The sequence below is a fragment of the Balaenoptera acutorostrata genome, chromosome 3 (assembly GCF_949987535.1).
Source record: "Balaenoptera acutorostrata chromosome 3, mBalAcu1.1, whole genome shotgun sequence".
Lineage (NCBI taxonomy): Eukaryota > Metazoa > Chordata > Mammalia > Artiodactyla > Balaenopteridae > Balaenoptera > Balaenoptera acutorostrata.
The window spans coordinates 19,510,122-19,532,080 of NC_080066.1; the positions used below are offsets into that span (position 1 = coordinate 19,510,122).

Here is a 21,959-nt window from a genome sequence, read left to right on the forward strand (position 1 = left end):
CTTCTCTTTCCATTAGCCTATTAGACATCTTCCTCTGTTGTTTTTTTTTCCCTATCAATCTACACCTGCTTATGTATTCTTGGATAAGTAGCATCCACCCAAGCTAGAAACCTGGACAGCTATGATCTGTCCATCTTCTCTCACCTCCCACATCCATTAATCACTAAAATCCTGTTGATCCAGCCTCTTAAGTATTTATTTCTTAAATCTGTCTTCATCCCCAGTTCCACTGCATAGATAGACCGTAGTTATTTCTTGCCTAGATTCCTCTCATAAACACTCATTTAGTCTCCTTGCCTTTAGTTTTCCTACCTTTAGCCCAGCCGCCAGACTGCCATCCACCAGACTGTCTAAAATGTATCAGTGTAATGGTTGTATTCCTCTGCTTTATTGTCAGACTTCTGCCATGGTACATATGGCATTTCATCATTTGGCATTCTGCCTACGATTTTTGTGTTCTCATCTTTCAGTGTGCCCCCTCCTCTCCCCCTACCCTCCTCCTCTCTTGGTTTTTTAAAGTCCTGTCAAACAAGATTGTTTATAGCTCTTGAGCACTAAAGGCTGCTGTTTCATGGCTCTGTCAAATTATTCATGCTCTGTGTTCCTGTGGTTTAGCTATGCCATTCTCTGTAAGGCCTTTACTGACTTCTTAGGTAGCATTTGTTTTACCACCATACCTAGTACCTCTAACATAGTATCAAAATGATTTCAAAACCTCAGTTATTTGTGTATCTCTGCCCAATAGACTGAAAACATTCAGATGATTGGTTATTTATCTTTACATCTTCAGAACTTATACAGGACCAAGTATATGAAAGGTGCTCAGTAAACATATAATAAATGAATGAAGTTTTTCCTCCAGCAGAAATAAAGGAATGTGACCTATTCTAAGCCATTAGAACCCTAAGTCAACATGTGACCTGTTAACTGTTTTCAGTATAGTTAGTGGTCTTATGTAGAGAGTTTCTCTATATTAATTGATGCAAGTATAGGGTCCAGTGTTAGTTTCCTAGCCATTGATTATTTATTGTTGAGTCTTAATTCTTCACATTGACAATAAAAATTTTTAATTCTAGAATTTTAATGAATTTTTTTGTGAGTGGTTGTTATATTTTGGGGGAGTATTATCTGTATAGTCAGCTGATACTGATGTGTTGTTTGCGTATTTAGGGGTTTCTTTTGCGGGACAGAGGATCAGACATTGAGAGTTTGGACAAACTCATGAAAACCAAAAACATACCTGAAGCTCACCAAGATGCATTTAAAACTGGTTTTGCAGAGGGTTTTCTGAAAGCTCAAGCACTGACACAAAAAACCAATGGTGAGTTGATTTGGCAGCATCCATATTTACGGAAGAATATCCGAAAGAAAGTTATAGTCCTGCCTTTAAGTGATTATAATAACTTTTCTAACAACTTTCCAACATTTTATTGGTTATATTTCGTTATATTTGTATCTTAAGCTGTGGTGTAGAAGTGGGAATATCTGCTGGCACTTTTCACTTTCTGAAATGAGAAGCCAAAGTCAGCAATAGAAGCATGAGTGGCTTCATGGAGTTTTTGGTAACAGGTGCTGAAAGGCAATCATGGAGATTATGTAAAACATGCCAGGCTCCAAAATTGCATGTGGTGAAATGTGATTACCATCAGTAACCTAATACTTGCATTTCATTGAGCTGTCATTTCTCATTGATATAATTTGATTTAAGGCTTTTCCTTTTTTCTCCAGATTCTCTAAGAAGAACTCGCCTGATTGTCTTTATTCTGCTGGTAGTTGGCATTTATGGACTCTTAAAAAACCCATTTTTATCTGGTAGAGGCTCTTTATATTTATCTGACTTTTTTTTTGTCTTTTATATACTCATTTCTTTTTCATAGTTAGTCTATCTAAGACTTAGAGATAAGAAAACATTAATGTTTATAGTTCCAGGGTCTAGGTCTTTCATTCCTAAGTCAAGACTTCTCAGATTGGATCACTTTAAGATTGTTTTTTGCATTTAAATTAAAGTTCCAAGGATTATGTTAGAGTTGTTTTTTGCATTGAAATTAAAGTTCCAAGGATTATGTTAGAGTGGAAATGTTAGATTGACTTCTGGTAGTGGTTAGTTCCCCAGATTTTTAGAAAATGATACCTATCCAATAATAAAATTTTTTTTTTTTTTAATGGCTGAGAAGAGTATCTCATTTTTTTAAAAAATTAATTAATTAATTAATTTTTGGCTGTGTTGGATCTTCGTTTCTGTGTGAGGGCTTTCTCTAGTTGTGGCAAGCGGGGGCCACTCTTCATCGCGGTGTGCAGGCCTCTCACTATCGCGGCCTCTCCTGTTGGGGAGCACAGGCTCTAGACGCACAGGCTCAGTAGTTGTGGCTCACGGGCCTAGTTGCTCTGTGGCATGTGGGATCTTCCGGGACCAGGGCTCGAACCCGTGTCACCTGCATTAGCAGGCAGATTCTCAACCACTGCGCCACCAGGGATGCCCCAATAATAAAATTTTAAAAACATGTAGAAGAATTTTATAATAGCAATACAAAGTGCAATAGTCATCTATTTCAAAGACAATAATAAATTGAATTTCGTAAAAATTAACTTATATGGAAAATTACTTTAAATAGAGTCCCAGATTTTCTCAGTTTGCAAGTCTAAAATGAAGTAATAATGTCAGGTTTAAGCGGTTCCAGTTGCTTTTTCTACTATCATTCAGTTTTTACCCCGTGTTTTCTCCTTTCTTTATGATGGATTACCTTGAGAGAAAACAACTGATTTACAATTAAGAACATTGGCTGACCTGTATAAGGAATCATTCGCAGAACTTGCATGTAGCCCCAGTTATTTTAAAAGTTGTTAGTGGCATCAAACCTGAGATGAGGTTTTAACATCTAGGAATAGCCTTTTTATATCTAGAGCTGCCTTCTCTTGTCTCCTTTTTTTCAAAAAAAAACCAATATAGGGATGATAGGTGATACCAGCAGGGTGGTGGAGGGGTGGGATGAGCTCTGATGGTTATTCCTTTGTGTTTCTTAATTATGTACAATGGAGTTTGAGAACCATTGGTTTAAATTTTTATTATTCGATATAAGAAGAGGAAAATTCTTAGTTTTAATTGGAAAGGCAAAGATGTCATTTTATTATGAATCATTTATTCCTTGAACACCATCTCAAAATCCAGAAGACCTAATATCTACTCCTCACACTGATTAAATATATGTGAACTTAGATATTTAATTTTTCTGGGCTTTCTTGCATCTGAAAAATATGGTAGTTAGAATTTTATGAATCTATCAAATATGTAAACATTTTTTTCCTGAAAAATAAGGTAGTTGGAATTTTATGAATCTATCAAATATGTAAACATTTGTTTTTGTCCCTTTAGTCCGCTTCCGGACAACAACGGGGCTTGATTCTGCCGTAGATCCTGTGCAGATGAAAAATGTTACCTTTGAACATGTTAAAGGAGTAAGTTAAAAAGTTTACCTTGATCTCCTCAAACATGATCTTAATTGTATTTTATTATTCTAAAGGTTGAAATAATAGAAAATATATATATCGGTCTCTGCCCCATGTTCCTGGCACAGAGGTCCTAAAACCCGTGTAATTTCCGAAGTGCTAAGAGCACCAGGAGCATCTTTTGTTTTACTGTTTGGTCTTTGACCCCGGTTCCTGACCCAGGGCTTCTGAGTCCCTTAGAATTTCCTGGGTGATAGCAGTGTCCTTTGTTTGTTTTTTTTCCCCCCTTGGCCACACTGCATGCAGCTTGCCGGATCTTAAGTTTCCCAACCAGGGATTGAACCCCGGGCCCACAGCAGTGAAAACTTGGAGTCCTAACCACTGGACCACCAGGGAATTCCTGCAGTGTCTTTTGTTCTAATGAAGTGGCTCTGGGTGGGCGCCTGGATGGGGGCCGGTCACCAGAAAGATCAAGCCATGATTAGGATCTTAGAACTTTCACCTCCACTGTATTCTCCAGAGAGGGGAGAGGGGCTGGAAAGGGAGTTAATTGATCATGCCTATGTGAGGAAACTCCCATAAAAATCCCAACAGGTCCGGGTTCAGGGAGCTTTCAGTTGGTGAACACGTGGAGGCGTGAGGAGAGTAGCGTTTTCAGAGAGGATGTGGAGGGGCCTGTGCCTCTTCCTGTGTCCCTTGCCCTACCTGTCTCTTCCTTCTGGCTGTTCTGAGTTATATCCTTTCGTAATACACCCGTAGTCTAGCACCTAAACTGGTTTCCTGAGTTCTCTGAGCTGCTCTAGCAAATTAATCAAACACACGGAGGGGTTGTGGGAACCTCCAATTTATAGCCAATTGGTAGAAGCACAGAGACAACCTAGACTTGGGATTGGCATCTGAGGTGTGTGCGTGTGGCAGTAAGTCTTGTGGGACTTTGGCCCAAAGATGTGTTTGATGTTCACCCCTTCCCAGGTACTTTCTTTTTAACACTGCCCAATGTACTTGAGCTTTCTCACTGAGAGTTATTTAAAGTTGTGTAATGTGAGGTTGCAGGTTGGCTGCAAATATGTTATTACGCCAGTGTCATTTAAAATAAATAAATATGTGAAAGTACACATGCAGAGGCATTTTCAATTTACATTGGTAGCCAACATTTTTAAATTGAAGTTTCACCCACAAAAAGATTTCCGGGTTGTTTGTTCATTTGTTTTTTGAAAATTGAAATCTGGAGCGCTAGGCCTGTATTCTTTGGCAGAGCCATGTTGTGGTTGTCTTTAAAGGGACTGTTGCTTTCCAGTTCAGCACATTGCCACCACTGTTGTTTTACATCTGGCCTTCTGCACTCATTGACTGATACTGTTTTGCCACTAGGAATTTGCATTTGTGACTTCTGGTTATATGCTGACTAGGAAAATGGCTCACCATTTTTGATAGGCAGCTTTCTTAATCTTATATCAGAGTTTTAAAGTTGAACTAGTATTCTGATTGCCATTTTTGTTGGCCAGATTGGGCTTTATTTTTGCTAGGGATCTCAATTCTGCAATATTTTATATTTTGGAGATTAAATCTTTTAAATTTTTTTTACCACAGCCATTTATAAAACAATGTTAGTACACTATAGCTTAATTTTTCTCACTGTCCTTTGGCATTTGTCAGGAACTAAATCGTTTATAATCTAGTAGTAGTTCCTTGTAATGAAAATGATCTCATAACTAATCACAAATTAATGTTATAACTTAAACACAGACTTCCTTATCATTAATATATAGTAAGTCCACATAATTTGCCCTTGAAACTTATAACCAGGTCCAACAAAGTTTTGGATTTGAAACTTACTAGGTGACGCTTTATATTAAATGCCACTGACACATTTAACGAGAATTTTGAATATAACAGTTCTTTTTAACCAAAGGAAGCAGTTAAAAAGGGTTTTTGTTGGGATATATAAGGAGACTTCATATAACTGGCATTGAGGGTCAGGAGAAAACTCTGAGTATTTCTAAAGGGGCCTTTTTGTATACTTTCAGTGAAACAAAAAGCCAAGTTAATTTAATCTACAGTTAAATTTATGATATTCAAAGAGGGTATCTTGGTAATATAATAATTATTTGGTAAATTGTATCACTTTAGGTGGAGGAAGCTAAACAAGAATTACAAGAAGTTGTTGAATTCTTGAAAAATCCACAAAAATTTACTGTTCTTGGAGGTAAACTTCCGAAAGGTAAGATATCTTCCCTTTCGCATAACTTGACAAAATACTGTAATATGTCACTAATTTAACTTTTATCAGATTTGACTGATCAAAGTTTAATTCTTAATTGCTATTTTACAAATAAGTGCTCATTCTGAACATACTGTTCTGTAATCTTTTTTTTTTTAATTTGGTAATTTAAAATTTTGTTATAATTTCAAACTTTAAGTAAATTACAACAATAAATAGTACAAAGAACTCCCTCCATACTTTTAACTCATGAGACTCAAAATTTTTTTAACGTTTTGTTCTATTTGCTCATTCCTTTCTTTACATGACATGTATTTTTTAAACCATTTGCAAGTAAATTATAGATGTCATGCTCCTTTGCCCCTAAATACCTCATTGTGTATTTCCTAAGAATTATGGATATTCTCTTTACACCACTTCAGTACAGTTATTAAAATCAGGAAATTTAACGTAGATCCAAAACTATTATCTAATTCCAAGTCATATTCAAATTTCAGCATTTGTCCCAATATGTAAACAGTATTTAAATGATATCGGAGAATTAGTTAAGGAGCAGATCCTGAAGTGAATCATTAGTAGAGACAAATACGTTTTGGCTGTTTCGAAATATTGGCCATTGATGTGCCTTCAACTGCAAAGCTATATAAATTAATAATTATTTGTTGTAAGTTCATGTCAGGCTTTGTTCTGATTTTTAATTTGAACCATTCTTGTTTATTTTTTCTTTTAGGAATTCTTTTAGTTGGACCACCAGGGACAGGAAAGACACTTCTTGCCCGAGCTGTGGCCGGAGAAGCTGATGTTCCTTTTTACTATGCTTCTGGATCAGAATTTGATGAGATGTTTGTGGGTGTGGGAGCCAGCCGTATAAGAAATCTTTTTAGTAGGTTTTAATGTATCTTTCATACAGTACTAATTTCTCTTAACTTTAGGGGAGGAGAGTTTCTTACCCTTTCTTTGCTACCTGCTTCTGATTGATATAATTGGCTGAAGTAGCCATTGTAGGGTTCTGGTTTCAGATAACTTAGTGTGTGAGCTAAAATAGAACTGTACTTTTTTTCCCCAATTAGTCGGAAGAGCTAGTGGAAGTGCTAGATTGCTGGGTGAGGCTGGGCGCTACTGAAAAGCTGGGTTTTTGTTTGTTTTGTTTTGGGGGTTTTTGGGGTGTGTTTTGTTTTCACCTTATTTATCATTTCTTTTCTTTTAACTTCTTTATTAAGCTGGTTGCATAAAAGATATACATTCTCATATTGACAATTCTTGTCATGAACAAAAGAAACAAAAATAAGGCAATAGTAAGATGTGCTTCACATATAAACAATCATGCGGTAGTAGGAAATCTGGCCCTGTACAACAAAAATATTAGGTAGCAAAATGTGAATAAGCCCCGTATTCAGAAGATACCCAGATGTGTGAGCAAAGACAGCACACCCGTAATAGAACCCACTTAGGTTCCTTGTTTATTACGCATAATTCCTTAATTATCCATTTGTGAAATAAGAATAAACATTAAGAAACATGAGATCCAAATTGCATTCATTTTCACAATAGCAATACTAAACTCAAAATAGCAACTTCATTGAATATAAATGTTAAATGTTTCAAAAGTAAAAGGCAATCTTAATTTTTTGTAACCCTATGAATAGAGTCTGCAAAAAAAGGTAGATTATTTTACTCTACTTACAAGGAGACTAGGCCTTAGCCTGCACTGAAGGAGTATGAGCAACAATAGACAGCAAACAAGTATCATTAGGCGTAATGCCCGTACATATCAAAATATCTCGATGAACCACGTTCTACTTATATAGCCAATCTATTAAATAACCAGCATAATGGAAGCTTACACCTCATGCAAGAGAATTACTAAATTAACTATATATCTATTAGAAATTTCTAAACCCCACTCCCAAAACAATTTTAGTACACCTATCAAGTACTGTAGGTCATTTAGAAAAACAGAAATAAAACATATACACAGCCTTTGTATTAAAAACTTTCATAATCTGTAAACAATGTTCAGATATAAACTGTGAACTAAATGTTTTTTCTAAATATGATTTATGTAATCAAGACTTTCTTAAACGAAGACAGGTCTTAGGAATACGATCTGTACAAACTTACAGTAGTGTATATTCCAATAGAGATTTTATTCCTATTATGATATAACAATATAACTCTTTTTTTTTTTTTTTTTAAATTATTTATTTATTTATTTATTTTATTTATGGCTGTGTTAGGTCTTCGTTTCTGTGCGAGGGCTTTCTCTAGTTGCAGCAAGTGGGGACCACTCTTCATCGCGGTGCACGGGCCTTTCACTGTCGCGGCCTCTCTTGTTGGGGAGCACAGGCTCCAGACGTGCAGGCTCAGTAATTGTGGCTCACGGGCCTAGTTGCTCCGCGGCATGTGGGATCCTCCCAGACCAGGGCTCGAACCCGTGTTCCCTGCATTGGCAGGCAGATTCTCAACCACTGCGCCACCAGGGAAGCCCCATAACTCTTTTCTGAGTGAAGATATATGTTAAGGCTTAAGGTGTAAACACTTTGGAAGGCAAACAACTTAGTGAAGAAATTACTGTTCATTTAAAAATGTGTATCATCTCATGATAGGCCCCAGAATTTTCAAATTCACATGTGAGAATACATTTACATCTTAAATTTCTAGGAAAGGCACAAGCTTTATGTAAAAAGCAGCAAAATTTTAAACCCACCAATTTATTGAAAAAGCCGTTACTTTTATTAGAAACAAAAAATGCTTCTCAAGATGTTGGCAACAAGTCATAGTATAGACATCTGTTTCAAACAGTGTACTTCTCTCTTCAATAATAAATTATATTCCAGTTGGAGGAGGAATACCTCCTTGGCTATGGGAAGTAGAAGTATTTGAGGGACTGCGTAAGCTGGTCTCCTTGTACACAAACCATGCATTTCCTCCCCAAAGTATCATATTCAGAAAGCCAAAGATCACAGATGCATTTAGGGATCCCATACTAGTCACAGAGCCAAAATGACATATCACTCCTTGTTGATTACAAGGCAGAAGTTCCTGGACAATATTGCGACCAGTAGCTGTTTTAATATCTGTAAGAGCTTTAGCCCAGGCTGAAGTGCTCACCAACCACAAAAAAGTGGCAACAAGAGTAACAACGAAGTCAACCATGGGAAGTTTTCGACTATCACGATACAGGTTCGTGTAACCAACATAGAGCAGCGATGCAGTACAGGAAGACAAAGACTGCAAAAGTAACATAGAATTGTGCAGAAGAAGAGTAATCTCCGATAAGGACATGATTTTTCCAATCTACATCACACATATTTACACCTTGAGGTGCCTGAAATGATGCTTCATTCAACCTGAATGGATAACCAAAAGTAGCTGTAATCGTTTTATTGTCAGAAACTTTAGGATAACAAGCCACTTGAATTTCTGTTTTGCCCTTAAAACCTCCACAGGTGGCAAAAGCAAAGATAGAAGCAATCCACTCGAGGACCTTGCTGAAGCCGAGCGGCTCCTTGAGCGGGTTGAGGTTGAGCTGGAAGGAGGACATCCTCTTAGGGAAGGAGGGAATGAGAGTTAGGACAATGGGGTGGAGGAGGAGGGGGACAGATGAGACAGAGCTGCCCGGCCACGAGAAAGGGCAAGCGGGGCGGGCCTATCAATTCTTTAGTATGTATTTAAAAAGTATTTGTCTCAAATCTGATTGTATATGGTTTGTACAACTAGGAGGAATGAATACTCAATGGTATAATTTTTTTTTTCTTCTGAGGCTACTGTTCTTAAATCAGTTAAGAAGGACCTCCTTTTATGTATTTTCTCCCTACTGAATGTCTTTTTTTGGCTTTTTAACTATCTTACAAGTTGTTAAATATTTATGCAATTTTATTTAAAAAGTATTGATTTTATTAAACTTATTTGAATCTTTTCTGTCTTCTTAGGGGAAGCAAAAGCAAATGCCCCGTGTGTTATATTTATTGATGAATTAGATTCTGTTGGTGGGAAGCGAATTGAATCTCCAATGCATCCATATTCACGGCAGACCATAAATCAACTTCTTGCTGAAATGGATGGGTAATTGAATCTTCCTCTGTCTTTAGAATTTGGTGATATATTTGGTAGCGTACCAGAGATAGGAAAAATTTTATGTTTATAGGCAACAGAGTAGTCCCTCGTGCAAGAAGTAAAGACAAGCTGTTTTGACTATTGTTTTTACTAATGGGATCATTGATAATTGTTATATCAACTTCTCTTAAATTAAAAAATAGATTTTTCATTTACTGTAGTATGACAGGAAAGCAGTGATTCCAGCTGAAAGTAGTAGTCCCTTTGGAGATGTAAAGGGAGAATACCCTTATCCCTGCACTGTTTGTGACTAGCTTTGGGTGTTGCTGTAGATCAAAAAAATGTTTCTTAAAGTCATATAAGCATTCTGGAAGTCTAGGAGCAAATAATTTGAATTGGTAAACTTGAAAATAATTTTTCAAAAATTAGTCAGGGACTCAAGCTTTTTGTGTCAGGTCATCTCTTCCTAACTAGAAAAATTATTATGAAGGTATATAACCACAGATGATTTGGTGATTTATTATTAACAGTTTTATTGAAGTGCACTGGCATTTTAAAAAACAATTAGAGATGCCTTATCATTTTGGGGATTAAAAAGATCAATCCCTTTTCTTTGCTGTTAGTAAGATTAATGATAAACAGTTTTGCATAGAACATTTCTACGTGTGTGCTGTTTTAATTTTCAATGAAAAGGTACTTTTTTTTTTAAAAATAGTTTTAAACCCAACGAAGGAGTTATCATCATAGGAGCCACAAACTTCCCAGAGGCATTAGATAAGTAAGTATTAAAATTTTTGTGATATATTCTAGAATAGTGATGAACTTTAAAAACATTGTGCTAAGTGAAGGAAACCCATCACAAAACATCACATATTATATGATTGCTTTTATATGAAATGTCTAGAATAAGCAGATCCATAGCAACAGAAAGTAATTTAGTGGTTGCCAGAGGTTGGGGAAAATGGGGAATAACTGCCAGTAGATTTGGGGTTTCTTTCAGCTGGAGGAGGGGGGAAGGGGTAAAAATTCTCTAAAATTAGATTGTGGTGATGGTTGGGCAACTCTGAATATATTAAAAACCACTGGGTTACACTACCAAATGTAAGATAGATAGGTAGTGGGAAGCAGCTGCAAAGCACAGGGAGATCAGCTCAGTGCTTTGTGACCACCTAGAGGGGTGGGATAGGGAGGGTGGGAGGGAGGAGCAAGAGGGAGGGGATTTGGGGATATATGTATACATATAGCTGATTCACTTTGTTGTACAGCAGAAACTAACACAACATTGTAAAGCAAATTATACCTCAATAACAATGTTAAAAAAAAAAACACTGGGTTATCGACTTCAAATTCTATGATATGAAAATTGTATCTCAGTAAAGCTGCTAAAAGAACCTTCTCACAACTTAAACATCACAAAGCTTTTGGGTGGGGGGTGGAGAGGATTTTTAGAATAAAATTTACTATAGTTTAAAATTTTTATTGGTTTTATTATATAGAAGTTATTCATACTTTCATTTGATCTAATAGTTAGTTCTTGCCTAAGACTCTAGTTTAACATTTCGTACTTAATAGCAGTAAGATGGATGTGTAGCTCTCATAATAGATTGCTGTAGAATTATTTGTTCCTTGACTGGCTGACTTGCATGTCTTTGTCTCTGAAGGGTTGTATGCTATCTAGATGCACACATTTATCTATATGAACCTTTGTTCTGCCTTCCGGTTATTGAAACTGTTATTTGAGCCACGTTTTATAAGGAACTAATCTGAATATTTATGTTCAAAATAAATATTGGTTGCCATTGTCTTTCCATCTTCTCTTTAGGATGTCAGTCCTGTTTAACTTGACCTTCAGCACAGTCAGCTTATTAATTTATATTTTCTTTTTGTATTCTCCCTTTAGCGCCTTAATACGTCCTGGTCGTTTTGACATGCAGGTTACAGTTCCAAGGCCAGATGTAAAAGGTCGAACAGAAATCTTGAAGTGGTATCTCAATAAAATAAAGTTTGATCAGTGTAAGTCTAATTCGATGATACAGACATTATCTCCATAAAATGGTAATATATCAATCCACCCTGTTTGTGGTCCTTACTCAGGATGTCTTAAAAGACAAATTCCTTTAAATGTCTATTTTTCTCTCCTCTTCTTTGTCCATAAAGTCCATTTCTCAATTATTGTGTATCCAGAGATTCTGTCATTTTGAATCCCGATTCTAAAGAAAGTTTTGTTTTGAGTACTGAGGTAGATAATACTTGGTGAATCTATGTATAAATGTTTCTTTAGATGAATGTAAAATATAAAATAATGTAAAAAGCACCTGTATATTATGAGCATAGCACCTCATGATATAGTCACTTTGGGGCCAAAAGAGGGGAAGCAAACTATGAAACAAAACACATGGAAATATTATGGAACCACCTGAGTAATAAAAGCAGCCATTAAAGCTGCGGTCTTTTCGGAGATATCTGAATCAATTCATAAAACCAAATATGTTTCCGATAATAAGGGGGCCTTTTTTGTCCAAAGTTATTTCAAGATGAAATTCTGAAAACAAAATGTTGTCTATGAATGTGCGTTTTCAGTTTGTGGTTAGGCCATAATTAAAGGTTTGTAAATCGTTATCTGGCAACTCTACCTTTCTTTGTTTATCACAAACTTATTTAAATATAAGAACTTTTGTGATTTGTCCCAATGACAATTTTAATGGTGTGTTTAATAGCAGTTTTGGCTTTTTCCTCTTAGAATTTAGTGAATTAAGCTTTTGTAAAATTACACTTCATGATGGCTATTTTCTTTTTTCTTTTGCAATGTGAGTTCTTTATGAAGAGCCTTTTATTAGCTCTTCTGAAATTTTAATATTGTGTCCTGTCTGCATATAGCTGTTGATCCAGAAATCATAGCTCGAGGTACTGTTGGATTTTCTGGAGCAGAGTTGGAGAATCTTGTGAACCAAGCTGCTTTAAAGGCAGCTGTTGATGGAAAAGAAATGGTTACCATGAAGGAACTAGAGTTTTCCAAAGATAAAATCCTAATGGGTAGGTTTTCTTTTTTTCTTTTTTTTTCCCTATCTTATACTGTTCATTATGTTAGAGAAAAAATTCTTTGTTTTTTAAATTGCCACTTGGTAATTTTTGGTTTGGTGGTAATTCACTCGTTTTTTTTTTTTTTTAATTTTTATTTATTTATTTATTGGCTGCATTGGGTCTTCGTTGCTGCATGCGGGCTTTCTCTAGTTGCAGCGAGCGGGGGCTACTCTTCATTGTGGTGCATGGGCTTCTCATTGCGGTGGCTTCTCTTCTTGTGGAACATGGGCTCTAGGTGCGTGGGCTTCAGTCGTTGTGGCTTGCGGGCTCTAGAACTCAGGCTCAGTAGTTGTGGCGCACGGGCTTAGTTGCTCCGTGGCATGTGGAGTCTTCCTGGACCAGAGCTCGAACCCGTGTCCCTTGCATTGGCAGGCGGATTCTTAACCACTGCACCACCAGGGAAGTCCGAGAAAAAACTCTTAATTTTGAGAGAAAGTTTATAAAAAAGAAAGGTATAGAAACATGCAAATATATACTCAAACAGCAACACAGTTTGGCCTCTTACAGAACAAATATATTATAACTTATATTACACTCTTTGGGGGGCATGAGTGCCCATGTCTTTCCTCTTGTCTGATATTGCTGATAAAAGAATAGTTAATTTTACTGTTTTTCAGTATTTAATTTTTATTTTAAATCTTGAATTGCCTTCAAAACAGGTTAGTTATGATATTCCTGTTAAATTAGAAGTTTATTTTCTAGAAATAGAATTAAGCTTTTCCTTTTGATATAAGGATTAAGATGATAGTTCTTACAGTTTGGTTTTCAGTTGACAAATTATGGTTTACATGTGTTGTAGAGTGGAGTCTACTCATTTTTTAAACTTTCACACTTTTAAAATATTTATTAATGATATTAAATCATATTACTCTAAGAATGACTTTGAGGCAAAGGAGCTTCATTCATTTAAATATACCTTCCTAATGGAGTATTTTACTTAAGTAAATTTTTATTCTTAGGTCCTGAGCGTAGAAGTGTGGAAATTGATAACAAAAACAAAACGATCACAGCGTATCATGAATCTGGTCATGCTATTATTGCATATTACACTAAAGATGCAATGCCTATCAACAAAGCTACAATCATGCCACGAGGGCCAACACTTGGACATGTGAGTATCTTTAGTTTTTCTTTTCTTTCAAATAGTGCTCCCCAGGAGCTTATGTAGGAAATTGCTGATGAAAACATTTCAAAAGAAAATTCAGCTACTTCCTAGGTATGTTGATACTTTCTTCTTTAACTTCCTCAACTGTCTTGAAATCAGACATACTTGTGAAATTTATCTGCTAATAAAGGATAGCCTTAATATTTCAGATAATATATTTACATTATGAAATATAATTCAGGAATGACAGCAAAATATAATTCTTAAATATGTAGTTGCTCTTTTCCCCTCAAAAGAAATTATGTATCATAGTGACTGGTTCAATAGTTTTTCTAAGTTTTTTCTCATTGAGTACAAGTTTCATTTTCATATCTTTCTAATTATAGACGTTTTAAACATTTTTGTGCAACGAGGGACAAACAGTTGTATTGCAGCATTAGCTACTTATTATTTATAAACTGCACTTTTGCTTTCCTCATTTTATACATAGCTGGTTTGGTCATCAGTCACCATGACCATCTCTATTAAATGCCACGGAGCTTTCAGCATCGTGGTATTAAGTAAGGTCATGAGAGACAAATGATAATTCAGGTTATTAATGTAAGTGTTTCAAAACTGTGTCTGAATTTCTTCTTTGTTTTTCAATTGTCTAGGTGTCCCTGTTGCCTGAGAATGATCGATGGAACGAAACTAGAGCTCAGCTTCTTGCTCAGATGGACGTCAGTATGGGAGGAAGAGTGGCAGAGGAACTTATATTTGGAACTGATTATATTACAACAGGTTGGCTGTAAAGAAGAGCTTTGGTTCAAATTGTGTTTGTTGGTTTAAAGATTTTTTTTTAACCTGAGTTTTATGTATATTTTAAAATTGTAGGTGCTTCCAGTGATTTTGATAATGCAACCAAAATAGCAAAGCGGATGGTCACCAAATTTGGAATGAGTGAAAAGGTAATGGCTAATGTTAATCCTTCCTCATGTGTCAAATGTTGATGTGCCAAGTGTCTCTCTGTGAGAGAGGGTTCTCATTTCAAATTGATAGATTTTCCCCTGTCTCATTCCAAATGGATTTAACAAAGCTTACTCTAAACTAAATGTCACTTTCTGAGAAATGTAACGTACTCTTTCTATTCCAGCTGCTCAAACAGTAAGAGTTATTACTTCATGAATTAACCAAATGATAATATAAATTCTTTAGCTTTTTTCATTCCTACGACATCGAAGACCTACTTGTTGAGCTTGCTTACTTTGCCCTCTCCACGTACTTCACGTTCCTACACTATCACTGTGGCTTCATAAAGCAATTCCAATACTCTGTGAATTGTGGATTTCTGGACTAGAATAGCTGCTAAGGTTTTCTAAGAAGGTACTCAGAACGATACTTAGGATTTAAAATTTTCTCTCTTGGTCACACTTTTTAGTATTATACTTTCAGAAGAATAATGAAGTTTTTTTGCCTTCAAGTGCATTTTTTCCTTGCCCCCATGATATTTATTTTCTTATGTATAGGATAGTACTTCCTGTTACATACATTAATGTTGGAGGTTTTTCTGTTGGATTTCTTTCTTTTCATTGATTTTAGCTTGGAGTTATGACCTACAGTGATACAGGGAAACTGAGTCCAGAAACTCAATCTGCTATTGAACAGGAAATCAGAATCCTTCTGAGGGTAATGATCTTTTTTTTTTTTTTTTAATGTTTATTTATCTATTTAGTCAAAATGTGCCTAAATATTTGGGTGCTTGCAAAAAAACTAAAGTTCCTCTGTTTTATAAAGTTAATAGGTACACCATTGCTGCCGTGATTAAATATGTCATAGACTGGATCTTTGACATAGACTGGAACCCCTGATCATACACTGGATCTTTATTTATTCTGGCCATAGGCTAAGAACAATTCATATATATATATATTTTTTAAAATTAATTAATTAATTAATTAATTTTTGGCTGTTTTGGGTCTTCGTTTCTGTGCGAGGACTTTCTCTAGTTGTGGCAAGCGGGGGCCACTCTTCATCGCGGTGCGCGGGCCTCTTACTGTCGCGGCCTCTCTTGTTGCGGAGCACAGGCTCCAGACGCGCAGGCTCAGTAGTTGTGGCTCACGGGCCCAGTTGCTCCGCGGCATGTGGGATCTTCCCAGACCAGGGCTTGAACCCGTGTCCCCTGCATTGGCAGGCGGATTCTCAACCACTGCACCACCAGGGAAGCCCTTTTTTTTTTTTTTTAAATAAATTTATTTATTTTATTTTTGGCTGCGTTGGGTCTTCGTTGCTGCACATGGGCTTTCTCTAGTTGCAGCGAGCAGGGGCTGCTCTTCATTGTGGTGGCTTCTCTTGTTGCTGAGCATGGGTTCTAGGGGCACGGGCTTCAGTGGTTGTGATGCGGGGGTTCAGTAGTTGTGGCACACGGGCTTAGTTGCTCCACGGCATGTGGGATCTTCCTGGACCAGGGATCGAACCCATGTCCCCTGCATTGGCAGGCAGATTCTTAACCACTGTGCCAGCAGGGAAGCCCAGAACAATTTACATTGTGATTTAAATATTCAGTTCTACTTTAGCTGATATATTTCTAGTATTTTATGTATTTTCTTTAATTTGATTATTTTACTTGGACATGGTTATGTTCAAAATGTCTAGTAATTGTATTGTGTTTATATGACCTATGCTTCTTGGTGTTGGTAAATTCATTTTTACATTTTCCACCCAATTTTATAAGGACAAAAATATAATTCGCTAGTAAAATATTGGCATAAACATTGTACAGGCAAATATGACACTGCCAAAAATGAACTGTTATTACTGCCGTTATTCATAAGGTGATAAACTTAATCCAGACTCACCTTTGGAAAGAGAGTTGAAGGATTTAAGTGAAAAGTTCAAGGTGGGTTGCAACAAAAACAAAAATCAAATGTATGGAAGTCAGGGATCACCTTTAATGATACTGTATTACAGTATTGAGAGGTGAGTGTGTTATCAAGTAAAAGAATGGAAATTGTATCTTTTCTGGCCATTCTAGATTGAGTAAATTGGTGAAATCTCAAGAGGCAGAAGGAGCAAACTCCCTTTCCTTTTAGCATGTATATTGAAAAGAGAAATAGATTTCTATGTTCACAGACCTTATTTAGAAAGCAGATGAGTACAATGTATACTTTTATTTCTTAAGTAGCTTTTTGTTTAAGTAGTCCTCAGTTATCTCTATGATAGATTTTGAGATTAAAAATATAACATTTGAAAGTATGAAAGAGTTATCTTTAGGGAACCAAGCTTTTAAATGCTTTTATCTTTTATAAATAGAAGTCAATAGATTTTATATTTTTTTAGGGTACATAAAGGCCTTTTATCTCACTTAGGGTTTTTGCTTCTCCTAAGGTTTCTGCCTCTTACATATCTGCTTTGTATTTCAGGATTCGTATGAGCGAGCAAAACATATCTTGAAGACTCATGCAAAAGAGCACAAGAATCTAGCAGAAGCTTTATTGACCTATGAGACTTTGGATGCCAAAGAGATTCAGATTGTTCTTGAGGGGAAGAAATTGGATGTGAGATGATAGCTCTTGATGCATTGTTGGTTTTATTGCAAGACCATAAGTAGCACTGCAGTAGTCGTATTTTGCAACACTTTTCTCCCATTCTTGGTATCACTCAAGGGTGTGAAACACTTTTGTCAGTCTTTTGTCACATTTATCTAATTTTGATTATTCTCATGATGGACACCTACTGCAAATAGCAAATTTATTAAAGAAAATAAAGAACTATCAGGATTGAAAACAGCTTGTTTGAGAAATGTCAATCAGTTATTAAGTTGAAAATAAGTAATGATTTTATGGTTGGTTACAGTGCTAGATGTGAATAGAAATTGTGCCTTTAGCTCTTGGGAAGTATTTTTACTTAGGAAAATAAAATTCTTGAAGGATTGTCTTTATTTCTAGATAGTATCACTTATCTTTGATAAAGAAATGATGCTATTTGGCTATTCATAAATCATATTTCTACATACATCAGTGGAAAAAACTTCATTAAGATGCACTTAATTATGATCTAGATTGGCCATATATAAAGTGTTTTTTTAAAAATCTAAGAGTAGAGAATTGTGAACCTACAGATACAATCAGAATTTAAATGATTATTATAAGCTTTTTAAAATGCAACTTGCATTTTCATGGTCTTTTTTTTTTTTTTAACATAACTATCGCTCTGAAAATGAAGTTTATTTCAAAGCAGCAGTATTTTGTTAAATAAACAAGTAACACACCTCAAATTATGAATAACTATGTAATTATGCTTTGCATTGAAACCAAAATAAAACCAAAAACCCAGTCCCATTCAGAGTGAACTTTTGAATTATGCTGTGTTAGAAATGGAAAGTTGTTTTTTTCAGTCAGGTTTTGTGAATATGAATGTGTTGTTACAGGATTTACAGATGACTTTATTTAACTCAGTAGAAAAATTATTTTAGAGCACATTGTATTGGTTTTACAACCATATTGATATTCTTGAAGTGATTTTATTAAAATTACGTACAGTTTTCTAGTAACTTTTAAGCTGTATATGGTCTTCGTTGAGGTTGGTAGAGGGAGCTTGCTACATGACATTCTTGCCCTTTTATTTTGGTAATTTAAAATTTTGATGTACTTTCAAACTTAGAGAAACATTACCAGAATAATACAAGGAATTCCCATATACCCTTGATTCAGATATACCAGTTATTTTCATTTGCCCGTTTTTTATTGCCCCTGCTTCCTTTCTCCCTTTCTCCTCTCTTCCCTCCCTCCCTCCTTCCCTCCCCTTCTCTCTGTGTTTATATATATATGAGTATACATGTCTTTGTGTGGACACGTTTTCATTTGTCTTGGTAGACTTCTAGAAATTGCTGTGTGATGTGGTGAGTTTCTGTTTAACTTTTTAAGAACCTGATGAACTGTTTTGAAAGTAACTATATAATTTTATGTTCCAACTACCAGTGTATGAAGGTTCCCATTTCTCCATATCTTGTACAGTGTTTCTTATAGTCTTGTGTTTTTGACAAAGCCAATCTAGTGGGTATGAAGTAGAATCTCACTGTGGATTTAATTTACATTTCCCTAGGACTAGTGATTTTGAACATCCTCTGCTAGGCTTTTGGTCATTTGTATATTGTCTTTGGAGAAATGGCTGTTGAAATCCTCCCTCCCCTCTTTGGGTTGTTGTCTTCTGTGTTGTAAGAGATCATATATTCTAAAGATAAGTCCTTTATCATATGGATCTTGTTTTTTTTTAATCCAGTCTGAAAATATCTGTTGTTTGAGTAGGGTATTTAGTTCATTCATACTTAATATTTATGTAGTTGCTTTTACATCTGCCATTTGCTATTTGTTTTCTGTTTTTCTCATATCTAAAGAGATCCCTGTGTTCCTCTTCTTTTTTTTGGCTGCACAGCATGGCTTGTGGGATCTTAGTTCCCCAACAGGAATTGAACCCAGGCCCTTGGCAGTGAGAGCACGGAGTCCTAACCACTGGACTAACAGGAAATTCCCTGTTCCTCCTATTGTGAATTATGTCTTAGCAGTTGCTCTAGGGATGACAATATGCATTTATCACTCTTAATCACAGATTCCTTCAAAATAATACAAGTTTAATTCTGTCAAAATGTAGTAAATTTGTTCCAGTATATCTCCTTTTCTTTTCTTTGTGTTATTGTTGTCATGTTACATCTGTACGTGTTACAACAACTTAATACAATGACATTAACTACTGGTTTATATAATCTTAAGTCCTCTGTCTTTATCTAGGGATGTCTTTATTTTGCCTTTGTTTTTTAAGGATATTTTTGCTGGATATAGAATACATGATTAACAGTTTATTCTTTAATCACTTTGAATGTGTCGTCCCACAGTCTCTGACTTCCATTATTTTTGGTGAAAAGTCAGCTGTTAATGGTAATTTTGGTCTCCTTTTCCAATAGGTTGTTTTTCACTTGCTGCTTTCAAGAATTTTTTCTTAGCCTTGTCTTTTAACAGTTTGACTATGATGTGTATAAGTGTGGATATTCTTGAGTTTTTCCTACTTGAGATTCGTTGAGCTTCTTGGATCTGTAGATTAATGATTTTCATCAGATTTGAGACTTTTTTGGCAATTATTTCTTCAAATATATTTATTTGCCCTTTCTCTCTTCTTCTGGGATTCTCCTTTCACATGTGTTGGTGTACTTGATGTTGATCTGGTCTCTGAGGCTTTGTTCATTTTTTTCATTGCTTTTCTCCCTCTTGTCTTCAGATTGAATACTTTCTGTTGATTCAGCTTCAAGTTCACTGATTCTTCTTCTTTCAACTGAATTTTTCATTTCAGATATTATATTTTTCAGCTCCAAGTTTCTATCTGGTTCTTTCATATACCTTGTATCTCTTTACTGAGATTCTTCATGCATTGCATCATTTTCATCATAGCTCTCATTAATTCTTTAAACATGAATTCCATTAGTTCTTTGAACATGTTCATAATAGCTGCTTTTAAGTCTTTGCTCATTCTAACATCTGGAGATACTCAGTTCCTGTTGAATGCTTTTCTTCCTCAGTAAGGGTACACTTTCTTCTTTCTGTGCTTTGTAATCTTGTTGAATTTCAGATAATGTAGCAATTACTAATTCTGAATTTTTCCCCAGAGGGTTGTTCTTGTTTTATTTAGTAACTTGCCACCAGTAAATTTGTGAAATCTGTCTCCACGGCAGTGTGCAGTCACCGATGTCTCTACTCATTTTTTAAAATATTAAATCTTGCTTCCTAAGTGTTGCTGCTGTGATTGCATAGCTTAGCATATAGCCAAAGATTGGACAGAGGTTGTGTTCAAACCCGATCAGTCAGGCCTCCACTCTGCCAATGGATCTGTGTGGGCTGGCAAGTACATTCAGTGTTCAGGTCATTTTCAAGTCTGCTCTGGTCTGTGCTTTCTGATGGGCTTTTTTGCTTCTCCCTTGTGCATATGTGCAGGCTTTGGCAACCCATGTACCCATGGTATGTGGGTGGCCTGAACCAGCTTCAGTTTCCGCTTTGCATGCCCGTACATCTGGAGTATATAGAGTGCTTATCAAACCCAGATGGCTGTCTTACCTCCTAGAACTTCCAGTGAAATCCCTAACTACTCTGTTGTTTGCCCCAAACAGGACTACAACCTCACTGAGCCTTGTCTGCTTACCACTGAGCTCCCAGGTTAACTTACAATGCGTCATATCAAATGAGTCCCCTCTGGCAGTGACAGCAAGCCTTGTTCCCTGGCTCTGCTGTTGCCCTGGTTGAACTACTGCACCCGTAGACCTGGCCCAGGATGTGGCAGCACAGGAATCCCACAGGCTCACAGGTTCTTTCCCTAACTGGGTTTCATGAATAAGCACTTCTTAGTTTGTTGTAGATCTTCAGTTAATTTCCAGAGTGCTGAAATGGCTGTTTTATTAAAGTTTATCCAAATTTATAGCTGCTTTTTAAAAAATGGAGATGATTTGTCAACCTCCTCCCCTCATCATGCCGAAAGTGTATTTCCCCAGCTTATTTGAATCACATTTCAACCAAATCAGTTTAATAAGAATGGACTTCGAGAGGACTTGTAAACTTTTTAAAGCTGTCCATTGAAAGCTACCACAATGCCAGAGTTTTACAAGTAACCTATACCTATTAAATAGATTACTTGTGGTAATTGATACATGTTTTATTTTTAGATATTCTTTGTTCATATTCATTTTAAAGTAAATACTGAGTTACTACAATCTGGCTAGTTATAAGCAGTTTTCTTAATGTAAGTATGTAATATTTTAATAAAATATGTTGGAATGTAGACTTGATCTTTGAATTGAAAAAATAACACCTAGTCGTGGACATAAAATTTGGAGAGTTGATACATTTGAACTGAGGATTTTATTAATATGTAGATTCTCCCCTGCCCCCATTCTGTCACATGAATCCCTATTCTTTTGGGCAAGAATGTGATTCCCCGACACACACCCCTCCCCACCTTTTAAAACAGAAACTTAATTTAGTTATGTATCAGTGTTTCATATGGGAATATAATGGGTGGCTAACCTGTTATGAATTT

General features: G+C 35.9%; 2 protein-coding genes across 2 annotated transcripts in view; one reads left to right on the plus strand and one right to left on the minus strand.

The window, feature by feature from the left end:
- The window catches only part of YME1L1 (YME1 like 1 ATPase), a 37,681-nt gene extending 15,980 nt beyond the window's left edge, over positions 1-21,701 (plus strand). The window contains exons 6-19 of the mRNA XM_007167398.2: positions 1,171-1,321; positions 1,729-1,812; positions 3,371-3,453; positions 5,575-5,665; positions 6,396-6,548; positions 9,598-9,730; positions 10,437-10,499; positions 11,622-11,734; positions 12,599-12,754; positions 13,762-13,913; positions 14,561-14,687; positions 14,781-14,854; positions 15,486-15,572; positions 17,306-21,701. Of these exons, the coding sequence (XP_007167460.1) occupies positions 1,171-1,321; positions 1,729-1,812; positions 3,371-3,453; positions 5,575-5,665; positions 6,396-6,548; positions 9,598-9,730; positions 10,437-10,499; positions 11,622-11,734; positions 12,599-12,754; positions 13,762-13,913; positions 14,561-14,687; positions 14,781-14,854; positions 15,486-15,572; positions 17,306-17,449 (1,611 nt within the window). The 3' untranslated portion in view covers positions 17,450-21,701. The remainder of the gene's footprint in view (positions 1-1,170; positions 1,322-1,728; positions 1,813-3,370; positions 3,454-5,574; positions 5,666-6,395; positions 6,549-9,597; positions 9,731-10,436; positions 10,500-11,621; positions 11,735-12,598; positions 12,755-13,761; positions 13,914-14,560; positions 14,688-14,780; positions 14,855-15,485; positions 15,573-17,305) is intronic.
- LOC103011182 (synaptophysin-like protein 1) lies at positions 8,492-9,227 on the minus strand. Its single transcript, XM_028162897.2, is given in 2 exon segments — positions 8,492-8,873; positions 8,875-9,227. Coding segments are annotated over 2 exon segments (717 nt in total). The 5' UTR covers positions 9,210-9,227.
- Positions 21,702-21,959: the final 258 nt, after the last annotated feature.